Source organism: Plecotus auritus (genome assembly GCF_963455305.1).
Source record: "Plecotus auritus genome assembly, chromosome: 7".
Lineage (NCBI taxonomy): Eukaryota > Metazoa > Chordata > Mammalia > Chiroptera > Vespertilionidae > Plecotus > Plecotus auritus.
Window position 1 is genome coordinate 73,346,393 of NC_137774.1, and position 13,366 is coordinate 73,359,758.

The following is a 13,366-nucleotide window of genomic DNA, read 5'->3' on the forward strand; positions in this document are numbered from 1 at the left end:
TCAGTGTTCCCACTGATGCCATGTCCCCTGTTGGTGCTGCCACACAGGTGCCCTGGAGGGTAGAAGTTGTCCCTTCGGAATAGCCCTGGCTGTGCTGAGCAAGCCCAGCCTCCAGTTCATTCTGGCTGCTAGTGTGGCTCTGGCTGCTGGCCTCTTGGCCTGGTACTACATGTGAAATACCACGTTGGCGCCCTCCTCCTGAGTGACTGCTGACCCGCTCCCACCTCTACCTGTGACAAAACCACCACCCCAGGTGACTTTTTAAAAATGCTGGGTTTGAGAAAAGCAACCAATAAAAGCCAGACACTAAAGCCTCTGCCTGTTAGTGTCCTCTGCGGGCCAGATGCTGAGCTGAGTAGAGGCCCCCCTTCTTACAGCCGCCCAGGTTGTAGCACTGGGAACAGCCAGTGCAGCTCAGTGACTGGCCTGGGCCTCTGGAATCAGCTCTGCTCCTGGGCACCCACTCCTCTCACCCTGAGCTTTTTCTCCTTTCGTTCTTCCTGCTGTGTCATCATTTAGGTGGGTATCTTTCCCCTGTTGGGAGCAGAGCAGCCAGCCAGGCCAAGGCTAGGAGTGTAGCCCTGTGGGAGGGAAGGGACTCCCCGAATGCTCCTGCTCTACTTGGGGGCTCACCTGGGCGTGCGGTGAGGAGATAAAAGCCAGGCTTGCCTGGGCAGCCAGTCCTTATCTGTCTCTAGCAGAAACCCCCAAGTGGGGTGTGTCCAGACATGGCCTGTCTCCTCCTGACCTGTGTCATGCTACAGCACTCTTAATAAAGTGGACTCTTGACAGCTGCCTCCTCCTTCCTGGCACAGATGTCATCCTCGCTGGTCCCTGACAGTCTCCTCCTGCTGTGCTCCAAGACTGCTAGTTACCTTATAAATAAGCATAAAAAAACCATGTACTTGTATTGAATAATAATCAATTGTCTAAAATAGAAGTGTGAACTTAAATATTTTTATTAATAGGCATCTATTTTATATAATTGAGGATCTGAACATTTTATTCACAAAAGGGTTAAATGATGGGGGAACTTTTTTTTTTTTTAACTACTGTCCAACCTACCTACCCACATAATTCAGATGAGGGTAGGGGCAGAGCTGGTCCAGAACTTGGGGGCCCAGACTGTCGGCCCCCCCTCAGAAGCCTTAGCCCCAGTCTCTGTCTTGCCTAAGGGAGTGAAGCTACCTGCTTCCAGAGTAGGATGACCCTGAGCTTCAGTTGGAGGGCTCCAGTCTATAGTTCCCATGGTGAATGCTGTGATGTGGAGATGGATAAAACCAGTATCAGAGATAGTAAGATAGTCAACACATGCCCTGGGCCAGTCACAGCTGGAATGCCAGGGCTCCTCCACACTAACTCTGGCTTGTTTTAAATTTAATTAGGTACTTAAATGTTAGTGTCATCCCTGGCAGTCGGTATAGCATAAGCACTGAGAGACCCTGAAGACTTGACCCCCCTGCGTTTAAGATTACCTGTAGCCCCACCCTCTTCCCCTTGCAAAAGAAGGAAGCCAGGCAAGAGAGCAGAGGCCCAGGTCAGAGGAGTGAACGGACCAATTTAATGAGAAACTACAAACAGACTGGTCACAATTCACAGTGAGAGAAGGCCATGCAATGGCAGTGTGAGACCAGGAGAGGGGTGGCAGCAGGGTACAGCGGTCCACAGGTGCAAGTTCACCGACAAACCATTCAGAAAAGAGAGAGAGCATGGCCTCAGGCCCAGGGCAGGACTAGTCCACCAGGGTACTTCCGCCACTTGTGGTTGCTCCTTCCTGGTCCCCAATCCAGTGCTACAGCTGTTCCTGCTATAGTGCCTGGAGCAAGCACAGTGACAGTGAGTCAACCTGGGTGAAGCGCCCAGCGTTCATTAGAAAGATGATCTACAGAGAGAGCACTTTAAATTTTGAGTGTGCCTACAGGGAGGGGCCTATTGGCTATCTCTGGTCTCAGCTGGAATACATTAGCCTCCAGGCAAAGATCATGCCCACACACAGCAAGGACATGTTTTGGACAGAGGGGCTGGGTTCCTGGGGATTCCTTCTGGCCCCAGTAAAGACATGTTCACAGAGGCATTGTGGAAGGGGAGCTAGGCAGAGGCCAGAGGCAAGTCTTTTGGTGAGCCAGGGCCAAATCACTTATTCCATGAATTGCAGTTGTGCTGACTCTCTCTTAATTCCATGTGGCTCCTAGACAAGGTGTTGAGTTCCTGAGAGTTCTGAGGGCAGGAGTCATTCCTCCCGACAGTCATGCTACCTCTAGGACCCCAGAAACCTTGGCCTATGACTCCGTCCTGTTTGGGTTCATGTCCCCACTCTTGGCCCAGTAGATTAGAAGCTGGCTACAGGCACAGCCCCACTGAAGGCCCAGGTCTGGAAAACTAGCCATTGCTCTGGCTGCTTTTGGCCCTAGAAGAATAAGGACCAAACTTACACCTCATATAAAAATGGAGGAGTGAGACCCCAGCAGAGACCCTTCCCAGTGTATCTTCCTAATCAAAGCAAACCAGCAACATACATGCTCAGTGCCAGCTCCCTGCCACTTGCTGACCCTTGGCCTTAAATCCAACAATTTTTGCCGGAAGTCAGATGCTCAGGGAAGGGCAAGGCAAAGAAAACAAGAGTTCCAGGAGACTGGTGGAACACCTTCCACCCCCAAGCGGGAGTGGGGACACGAGCCACTGAGTGTAGGGAGCAAAGCACAGGAGTCCAGACTGACAGCGGGGAGTCCAGTCCAGGCTCCGTTAGCACAGGCGCTTGTACGTGTAGATGTAGGCTTTGCAACTGGGGCACGTGTGCGTCACATCCTTGAAATCGTTGATGAGGCAGGGGATCAAGCAGCAGCCCAGATCACACCTGAATCAGAGAAGGGGAGGCCTGAAGAGAATGTGCCGAGGGCACTGGGCCTACTCCAGCTGGGTAATGGGCAAGTGCAGCTCCCCACCCTGCAAGCACTCATATCACTTACCCCATGAAGCAGCAAAAGAAGCCCAGCACGAAGTTCATCAGGCCAATCTCGTAGGAGATCTTGGTGGTGATGGCCTGCTGGCAGTGCGGACACACTGTCTGCACAGGTGCACCCTCAAAGATCTCTCCCTGCAGCACTGTCACCGTAGTGGCAGCCCCTGAAGGGACCAGGACCGTGGCTGTGTGTCCGCCAGGACCAGGGTAGGGCCCTGGTGGGTAGGGCCCTGGCGGGTAGGGCCCTGGCGGGTAATAGCCCATGGGTGGATGGGGGCCTGGAGGAGGGTAGAAACCTGGAATGGCAGAGAAGACAGAGCAGATGAGTCACTGGCTTGTCACCCCACTGTCCTCATGTGAGAGGTAAGTACAAAGCCCCCAGCACCCAGGGCACAGTTGAGGGACCAGTCCTAGACCTTCCTTGTCCCTGCCCCATGGGGACCAAAACAGAGAAGATACTTGACCCAGCCAGATAAGACAGCTGAGAACAAGGCCCCCTCTACCCCTTGGTCTCAGCTCGATGTATTTGCTCCCTGCCTCTGACACACACGGGACTGGGCACTGTGCTCAAGGACCTCAACTACAGGAAGGAAAGCCTCGCTGCTCATCAGCCCTTCTTGTGCAAACAGGGCTCTCTTCCCCACCAGTGTTAGGTCCTGTACTGCAGTGCCATCTAGTCCACTTGACTTGGAGACACCTGTGCAGAAACTCTGGGTCCTTCTCTGGCTTAAGTAGTCCCTCTGAAGAGCTGCCTGGTAAGCAGGAGACCAGGCCTCCACAATGGACTCAAGTGTCTGGCAGGGAGTGGCCCCTGTAGCACCCATGGGTCCACAGCACCTGCCACTGTGCCTGAGGAGCCTTTCCACGAGTCAACCCTCCTAGCAGGCCCTGGGCTCCTCTGGCTCGTCCACAGTGCCTTCACAGCAGGACCTGGCTCTGTGACATCTTCCCATATCTACCCACAATCAGTCCCCCTGCTCCAACCAGCAGTAAACACCCTCACAGAACACCAGCCTGCCTGTAGCAAAGGCTGGACAACAGGCCTGCTGGGATGGGCAGATACCTGCGCTCTGCTGGGATCTTCCCAACTTACCTGGAGGCATGTAGGCTCCATCTGCATTCACATGTGGAGGGATGAAGCCAGGCTGGGGCATTGGGTGACCAGGTGGCTCATAAGGTGGAGGGCCAATGTCTGCAGGAGGCAGTGACATGCCTGCCGGGGGCTGCATCACAGCAGGGGAGGTTTGGTCTGGACAGAAGGAGGGAAAAGAAATGCAGAGGGCCCTAGCCCCACTGTCAGTGGGAGGGGCTGCTCCAGGCACAACTTCAGCAGCTGGAATGGGCAAGGGAAAGAGCACTGAACCCTACCTGGGGTTGGCAGGGCTCCACTTTTCTCCTCCAGGAGGGGGGCTGTGGGGCCTCCAGGATAAGGAGGGGGCGGGTCATTAGACATCTTCGAGGCTTCTCCTGAACCTGGAGGGAAAACCCAGACGTGAACTTTGCTCCCAGCTCCCCTATTGCCAGTCAGGTACTGAGGTGTCAAGGGGCTGCTGCACAAGGTGTGTGATGGTCCTCCGAGAGCCACCCTCGTTGCTGAGCCCAAGCACACGGGGCCTCCTGTGGTTCCTACTGCAGGTGTCCCCTTCTTTTGGGGCTTAGGCCACCTTTTAATCCCATGTAAATCTCCACACTGGGCAGAGCAGCGCTGATAGGCTGGGACTGATTTTCTTGAGGAGAGTGGTCACCAGGTTCCCTGTAGATCCTGCAGATGCCCCACATTACCGGGGGTGACTAGCCCAGAGCCTCCATCCTCCACATTTCAAGAAGCTACTAACCTCAGTGGTCACTTGCACTTATTGTGTGAAAGCCCGAGGGTGAGGGAAACCGGGCGAGGAGGATAGAACCCAATCAGTAAGGGGGACAGAAGCTGGTGAGGTGAACCCCCAACCCCCATGGGGAACCTAATCTAGGGCTCCCCAATGCAGCTTGGGCACTGGTCCTCTCCTCCCCTAACATTCAAGGAGTGCTGTGCCAACCTCCGTGCCAGGGCACTGTGTCCTCCTTGTGGGAGGGGATCTGAGAAACTTTTTACCTCAAATCCTAGGTACTCAGAGTTGGTAGACAGGTGAGGCTCCTTCCAGTGCTGGCCTGGGTGGACATGCAGGACTGTGGGGAACTGTTTCATGGGGAGAACAAGCAGCTCCCTTAGCATCAGGACTGGGCTGGACCTGGACAACTGGCCTCCTCAAAGCCACATTCCCTCCCTCATTCATCTGGTCTCCCCATCCCCTGCTGCCCAGCACAGTACCTTCCCTCATACCTACCCACTCCTGAGATCCCCCTTCCCCTTCTCACAGCTGTTCTCTCCCAGGGGCCATGGCTGGTCCTCTGCATCTCTCCCCACCAGGCCCAGACCAGCACCCCAGCATCAGCTCTCAGAGCCAGCTGTGCCCTTCTTTGTTAGGTGGAATAGGGTGGGAAGGAAGATGGTGTCAGTTAAGTGAAACACTTTTCCTCATTTCCTTCACAAGGTTCATTGAGCAACTGTTTAGATTCTGAACAAAAGATCCAGTGACGGCAACTCCCCTAGTGTATGTGGCTGCCTCCTAGAGCCACCAGGTTCAGTTCAGAACCATATAGTAATGGAGGCCTCAAACAATCCTGCCAGGGGCGAGGGGTCCGGGAGTCACTAGGCTTAAATATTAAATCTAAGAATTAGTGTCAGGGCCAGAGGGACTAAATCCAAGCAACAAAAAACAAAGATAAATTTCCTTAAAATTAAAAACTGCTTCAAAGGACACCATTAAAAAAATGGAAAGAGAACCCACAGAAAGGGAAATTTTTACAAATCATATGTCTGCTTAAGGGACTTGCATTTAGACTATATAAAGAACTCTTCTAACTCATTAATAAGAAGACAACCCAATTAAAAAGTGGGCAAAAGATCTGAGTAGACATTTCTCCAAAGATAGACAAATGCCCAATAAGCACACAAAAAGAGGCTGAACACTGTTAGCCAAAAGGGAAATGCAAATAAAAGCCAAAATAAGGCACCATTTCATACTCACTAAGTTTAAAATGAAAAAGTAAGTATTATGTAAAGAAATTGGAACTCTCACATTGCTGGGGCGGGGGGATGTTGTAAAAATGGTGCACCTGCTGTAGAAAATGGCAATTGATGGGTTACCACGTGACTCAATAATTCCACTCCTAGGTATATACTCAAGATGATTAAAAAAAAGTGTCCACACAAAAATTTGCCCATGGATGTTCATAGTAACATTATTTGTAATAGCTGGAAAGTATACATAACTCAGGTTCACCAACTGAAAAATGGATATACCCATACAGTGGAATATTATTTGGTCATGAAAAGGAATGAAGTATTGACACACACTACAACATGGATGAACCTTGAAAACATGCTCAGTGGCCTGGCCGGTGTGGTTGAATGTTGACCTATGAACCAGGTCATGGTTCGATTGCCAGTCAGGGCACATACATGCCCAGGCTGTGGGTTTGGTCCCCGGTAGGGGGTGTGCACGAGGCAGCTGATCAATGATTCTCATTGATGTTTCTATCTCCTCACTTCCTCTCTGAAGTCAACAGAAAATATATTTTTTAATAGAAGGACCACGTATTTTATGATTCCTTATATAAAACATACAGAACAGGCAAATCCAGGGGCTGGGGGAGGAGAGTGGATGGCCAGAGAAAATGGCGAGTGTGGAATTTCCTTTTGGAGTGATGAAAGAAAATGTTCTAAAACTGACTAATGATGGTTGTACAATTCTGTGAATATACCAAAACCATTGAATTATGTACATACTTTAAATGGAGAAACTGTATAGTATATGATTATATGACAGTAAAACATTTAAAAACTGAAAGAAAATAAAATTGCCCAATTTTATCATCCTAATGCAGCCAGTCTCTCTGCATGTTTCTGTTAGTCTGTATGCACAGGCACCTATATTTTTATATACTGGCTATCATGACCAACAGTTTTAAATCCTTTTAATGTCATATATTTCCTCCATCTTGCAAGACCCCATGACTATCAATTTTACTATTCCCTAAAATGGGCCCTCACTGTTTTATTTGACTGACCCCTGAGGCATTTAGAATGCTACTTATTACTTTAATTAAAGAAAACAACAACAGGGAATACCTTGGCCAATGTTCTTTTCATTTCTTGGATTATTTCCTTGAGCAAAACTTGCCAGAAATGGTATCAACATGATATGCCTTTAGTGAAGGATGATGTTAACTGACAGTGCAAACTTTGGATACTGCTATCAATTTGTAATGTTAAGATGACACCGACAAAAAATACAGAACCACCATCAGCCTGAAATCTGGCTGAATGGAAGTCCTACAACTAGAGAAGAAAACAGCCCTGGCCGGTTTGGCTCAGTCGATAGAGTGCCGGCCCATGGACTGAAGGGTCCTGGGTTCGATTCTGGTCAAGGGCATGTACTTCGGTTGCAGGCTCGACCCCTGGCCCTGCACATTGATGTTTCTTTTTCTGTCTCTCCCCCTCCCTTCTACTCTCTCTAAAAATCAATGGAAAAATATCCTCAGGTGAGGATTAACCAAAAAAAAAAAAGAAGAAGAAGAAGAAGAAGAAGAAGAAAGCACACTGAGACTGATAAGAGGGGTGGAGCCACAGAACCGGCTGGTCTGACACCCATGTGGCTTTTTTTAATCCTCACCTGAAGATATTTTTTTCCATTGCTCTTTACAGAGAGAGTGGAAGGGGGGAAGGTAAGGAAGGGGAGGGGGATGATTGGGAGGGGGAGGGGGAGAGGGAGGGGGAGAGGAGGGAGAGAGAGAGAGAAAGAGAGAGAGAGAGAGGGAGAGAAACTAAAATTAAGAGACATTGATTGGCCCTGACCGGTTTGGCTCTGTGGATAGAGCGTAGGCCTGCGGACTCAGGGGTCCCAGGTTCAATTCCAGTCAAGGGCATGTACCTTGGTTGCGGGCACATCCCCAGTAGGGAGTGTGCAGGAGGCAGCTGATTGATGTTTCTCTCTCATCAGTGTTTCTAACTTTCTCTCCCTCTCCCTTCCTCTCCGTAAAAAAATCAATAAAATATATATTTTTTAAAAGGAGACATTGATTGGTTGCCTCCCGTACATGCCCCGACCGGGAATGGGATCGAACCTGCAACCGAGGTACATGTCCTTGTCCAGGAATCAAACCCATGACCCTTTGGTCCGTGGGCTGATGATCTAACTACTGAACAAAACTGGCCAGGGCCATGTGTGTGGCGTTTTTTAATCTTGGCTACAGAGGTATCCCGTGAGGAGCCAGGGGTCCCGGCCCCACACCAAACCCTTCAGGCCAGGGCTCCAGACCCGGAAAGAGAAGCCCTGTAACTTTGGGCTATAAAAACCAGCGGGATTGTGTCTGAGTGACATGGAGGCTGCTGGAGACCCAAAAAGTTCCTCTTAAATGGCCAGTGCATGGACTTACTCAGACTACTCACTCTCAACTCCAGCACTGGGACAGTGGCTTGCGGGGGATACAGGTACATATAGGGAGGAACTGGATTGTCTGGCATTGGGGCAAGACCTGGGGGGTGGCTTTCTTCCAGACAGAGGTGCTAGCAGGGGTCATTGTTCTTATGCTGAGACCTCCTCTGTTGCAGAGCTAACTGGCAGGCACCACATCTGAGTCTCCATCAACCTGGCCTACACTGTTTACTCTGTCCTGGTGATTCCCTAAGACCCTGCCCACCAAATTTGTAGCCCCACCCAAGTTGTTTGGAGAGGCTTTTCCAAACGAATGGCCTGTCCTGACTCAGGCTTCAGACTAAAATCTCTTAACCATTTGTACGCCATAAGCATCAAAAAAACGCAAGCGGCAGACCTTTTTAAATTAAATTCAAAATATCCTGGTATGTGGGGATGGTTTCCGTTTTGGGTGGCAGTTAACTGGTTAAACAAACAGCAGCTGGTGTGAGCATAGCTCCTGCCTGGGGTCCCTCAATAAGAGACTTCAGGCCCAGCTAGTAACAGCCTATCTTGCTGTTACTTGCTGTTTAAGCCCAACACAAGTAGCAGCATTTGTAGATTGCTCTGTAGCTCCAGCTGGGTGGCCCCAGGCAGAGGCTGACTTTGCACCTCCCGGGAGGCCAGAGCAAGTGCACCTGGTGGACAGCTTCATACCATACCATATTACAACTACACATCACAAGCGACACACTCAAAGGACAGACTCAGTGAGCACCAAAGCCCCATTAAAACAAGTCCTGCTCCATAGTGTCAGCTCCTGCATAGCAGCTCTCCCACTGTAGTCACAGCTGGTCCTTCCTCATTGCCAATTGGCCTGGGGGTCAATTCCTCCCAGTGATGCCAACAACAATCAAGTACAACAAAACTGCACACAGCCCACCAAGGGGCACACCTAGAGTGCCCAGCGCTGGGGAGGCTGAGCCACTGGGCCCTATTATAGGACACCTATTACACAAGGCCACTCTACCAATTCTAGGAGGTATAGCGGCTCTACCTAATACATAGAAACAAACACAGGGAAGCAGCCAAAATGCAGAGACAAACATGTCACAAATGAAAAAAAACAAACTCCAGAAAAAGAACTAAATGAAATGGAAGCAAACTACTAGATATAGAGTTCAAAACAATGGTTATAAGGATGCTCAAGGATCTTAATGAGAGTTTCAAGGGACTTAGTGAGAATTTCAAGGATCTTAGTGAAAACAAAGACATGAAAAAGGACCAGACAGAAATTAAGCATACACTAATTGAAATAAAGAATAATTTATAGGGAATCAACAGTAGAATAGAGGATGCTAAAAATCAAATCAGTGATTTGGAATATGAGGAAGCAAAAAACCCAATCAGAAGAGCAGAAAGAAAAAAAAGAATCCAAAAATATGAAGATAGTATAAGGAGCCTCTGGGACAAATGCAAGCATACCAACATTTGTATCGTGAGGGTGCCAGAAGGACAAGAAAGAGCAAGATATTGAAAACCTATCTGAAGAAATAATAACAGAAAACTTCCCCTACCCAGTGAAAGAAATCCTTATATAAAAACCCGGGGTCCGTAAGGACCGTATGAACGGTCCATCCCCCGGCCCTCAGGCTCCACTGATCAGGGGATAGCTAATGGGGGAACCGGGGTCCCTCTGGCTCCAATGAATCCATTGCAGCAGCGACTGGTAAGTAGGTGGAAGGCAGACCACTTGGTCCCTACCCCGGCCTGCAGGCTCCCATTGATCAGGGGATGGCTAATAGGGAACCGGAGTAAGTGGCACGGCGGGACTGGCAAGCAGCTAGAAGGAAGTCCTCTTGGTCCCTGCTCCTGGCCCTCAGACTCCAATCAATCGGTGGTGGAAGCGGGGCGGAACTGGGGACTGGCTTCCTTAGTAGTCCAGCAGGTACAATCTCCAGAGGACAGGCCAGGCACCAACAGACTAGCGGAGCTGGCATGATCCCAACAATACTGCCAGCCTCCTGGAACTCGGCCTCGGGCACTGTGGCCACTTCCCCTCCCTAGATGCTCCACAAGGAAGAAAGGATATCACCAGCAGCACCAGGGGCGGCCAGCGGTGACTGACTGCTCTCCCTGTGCTTCCTCCAGGTCACTCGAGCTGGGCCCCACCCGCCCGGCTTCAGATGAAGTGTGATCACTGCACACAGAAGGAATGTAGTAAAAAAACAAAAACTGATGACCAAGAGAATGCTGCAGTCAGGAGAACAGAGAGAAGGGAGAATTCTATAAGCTGGCCTATGCCAAGATATTTCTGAGTGACTGCCTGGCATGACAGTTGTGTGACCGCAGAGGAAGGAGTTCAAGTTTCTCAATAGAACACCAAGGACTTCTTCCGTGTTCTGAACCTTAATAAGAAATGTGATACCTCACAGCACAAGGTGCTGGCAGTGTCTGTGTGTCCTCAGTCTCTGCCTTATTTTGCTGCTAAATTCAGCCTCAGTGTCACTGATGCATCCAGAAGACTTCAAAAGCCTTGGGGTGCACTGTCTTTGATATGAAGATAGCTGCGGACTTCAGCATCCTGGAGAGTCGGAAGGAATTTGTGTGTCGGTACTGCCAGCACCGTGAGGAAGAGCCCCGGCTACCCATGCTGACCTCTGCTTGCCCCGGCTGGGACCGATATGCAGAGCGTGTGCTGGGTCACCCCATCACCCCCACCTCTGCACAGCCAAGTCTCCCCAGCAGATCATGGGCTCTCTGGTGAAGGATTACTTCACCACACAGCAGAACCTGTCCCCAGACAAGATTTTCCACATCATTGTGGCCCCATGTTATGACAAGAAACTGGAGGCCCTTTGAGATGTTCCCACAGCTTTGCATAGTTCCCAGGGTGCTGACTGCGTGTTAACTTCAGGTGAAATTGTCCAGATAATGGAGCAAAGTGACCTCGCCTCCAATGACGCCGCCGTGGAAACTCTGGAGACATGGAGGAGGAGGTGAGGCTCCATGAGGGTGCCAGCTCTGACGGGTACTTGGCACACATCTTCAGGCACATGGCCAAGGAGCTGTTCAACGAGGACATGGGGTGCTCACCTACCGCACCCTGAGGAACAAAGACTTCCAGGAGGTCACCCTTGAAAGGGACGGAGAGGTTCTGCTACACTTTGAGGCTGCTTACGACTTTCGGAACATCCAGAAGTGGTCCTGAAGCTGTAGAGGGGCAAGTTCCCCTGCCACTTCGTGGAGGTCCTGGCCTGCGCCAGGGATGCCTAAGCGACAGGGGCCAGGCCCAGGCGGAGGACGGGCGTGCAGACAGGGCACTGCTGCAGCAGATGGAAGGCATCTACGCTGCCATCCTGGTGTGGCCCCGGAGACAAGTGCCCATGTGCATGAGTTGTACCAGGAGTGGCTGGGGTGGGGGTGGGGGCGGACTCTCCCCGGGCCAGGCAGCCCTGCACAATGCCTAGCAGGGCCCAGGGCATCCTGCCAGGACATCAAGTGGTAAAGGTCCAGCAGACACCCGGCCTAAAGGCCGCCTGAAGAGGGGTGTCAGACACATGAAGAAAAGGCTTAGCAACTCTGTCATCGCTTTGGTTTTCAGAATTCCCTGCTCCCCATCTGTCAGCTCCCTCCCTCTGAGGGGCACTGTCATAGTCACATGGGTGCAACTGGAATACTGTATCTCGAGAGGATTGCCCCAATGTACGTATCCTTTTATCCGATGAAAAAATCCCAAAGAACAAGAATGGAGACAGACTACTGCTAAAAAAAAAACAAAACAAACAAAAAAAACACCCAGAAGTGTCCTGCGAAGAGCTGAGACTTGGTTCTGCCCACACGCCTCAGAGAGACTGGATGAGGAAATGGCCCAGTTTGGCCCTGACTTTACCCACTTATGTTACTCTTGAAGATGTCTTTGCCACAATGTGAATAAACTGCTACCTTCTGGAATAAGAGCTCATACGAAAGTCTGCATTCCCAACTTTTCTTGAAACAGATCTATGTTCTGCAGCTGTGGCCACCGTCCTGAGATCAGGTCCTGTAGACCAGGTCCTGTTGCTGGGAATCGGGGCACTGGAGTGGAAGGCTCCCCCATCCGCCCGTGCCATTCAGGGATTGAGCTGAACTCACTTTGGGGGAGGCCTAGCAAGGGTGACCAGTGTCACAGATGGAAGGATGGAGAGGCAGACACCCTGCTCGGTCCCTCCCTGGGTGGGGTCAGGCAGATGAAGGCCGGCCAGCCCACCCCACAATTGGGTGATATAGCATTCTCTGTGTCCACCTCTCACCCCATGGGCCCGGCCACTCCCCTCAGCTCCGGGAAGCCCTCTGTGTTCCACAACAGTGCACTCTGCCCTCACATGCTGCTCGCCCTAAGTGAGAAGGAAGAGAGCAATTGGCCCAGACAACTACACAGAAAGATACGGCTCACGGCTGGCAAGTGCAGTGGCAGTGGCGGGAGTCTCTCCTGCGTCTGTGGCAGTGCTAAGAAGCAGTGAGCTGAGTGGTAAGGAGCAGTGAGCAGGCGGGTGGTAAGGAGCGAGGGGTCCCAGACTGCAAGAGGTATTTCCAACTGTCGGGTACAGGCTGGGTGGAGGGACCCACCCCCACAAGTGCACAAATTTCGTGCACCGGGCCTCTAGTAGACTTATATAAAAGTACAGGAAGCGCAAAGAATCCCAAACAAGAGGAACCCGAAGAGGCCCAAACAAAGACACATCATAATTAAAATGCTAAAGATAAAGACAAAGAGAGAATCTTAAAAGCAGCAAGAGAAAAGCAGTTAGTTACTTACAAGGGAGTGCCCATACCACTGTCAGCTGATTTTTCAACAGAAACTTTGCAGGCCAGAAGGGAGTGGCAAGAAATATTCAAAGTGATGAATACTAAGAATCTATAACCAAGATTATTCTACCCAGCAAAGCTATCATTTAGAACTGAAGGTCAA

At 50.7% G+C, this 13,366-nt stretch overlaps 2 protein-coding genes and 1 pseudogene across 25 annotated transcripts in view; 2 read left to right on the forward strand and 1 right to left on the reverse strand.

Moving 5' to 3' along the window:
- The window catches only part of HMOX2 (heme oxygenase 2), a 40,219-nt gene extending 38,830 nt beyond the window's left edge, over positions 1-1,389 (forward strand). For 2 of the 15 annotated variants that reach the window (XR_013961274.1, XR_013961278.1), the window contains 2 exons: positions 48-253; positions 520-1,389. Coding sequence is in view for 2 of the 15 variants with exons in the window: in XM_080681637.1 (XP_080537763.1) it covers positions 48-175 (128 nt within the window). In the remaining 13 variants the exon portion in view is untranslated. Of the gene's footprint in view, positions 1-47 lie in introns of all 15 variants that reach the window. The other 13 variants (XR_013961275.1, XR_013961279.1, XR_013961276.1 and 10 more) reach the window with 10 other exon arrangements.
- Positions 1,390-1,538: 149 nt separating this feature from the next.
- Positions 1,539-13,366, reverse strand: part of CDIP1 (cell death inducing p53 target 1) — a 34,863-nt gene continuing 23,035 nt past the window's right edge. For 4 of the 9 annotated variants that reach the window (XM_080681642.1, XM_080681640.1, XM_080681644.1 and 1 more), the window contains 5 exons: positions 5,052-5,135; positions 4,328-4,432; positions 4,053-4,208; positions 2,967-3,255; positions 1,539-2,854 (listed from right to left, as the gene is read on the reverse strand). In XM_080681642.1, coding sequence (XP_080537768.1) covers positions 2,743-2,854; positions 2,967-3,255; positions 4,053-4,208; positions 4,328-4,412 — 642 coding nt within the window. In that variant the 5' untranslated portion in view covers positions 4,413-4,432; positions 5,052-5,135 and the 3' untranslated portion in view covers positions 1,539-2,742. Of the gene's footprint in view, positions 2,855-2,966; positions 3,256-4,052; positions 4,244-4,327; positions 4,433-5,051; positions 5,136-13,366 lie in introns of all 9 variants that reach the window. The other 5 variants (XM_080681641.1, XM_080681639.1, XM_080681647.1 and 2 more) reach the window with 3 other exon arrangements.
- Positions 10,602-12,538, forward strand: LOC308252691 (nuclear prelamin A recognition factor-like; annotated as a pseudogene). Its single transcript has 2 exons — positions 10,602-11,832; positions 12,532-12,538. The product of its transcript is annotated as a nuclear prelamin A recognition factor-like (transcript).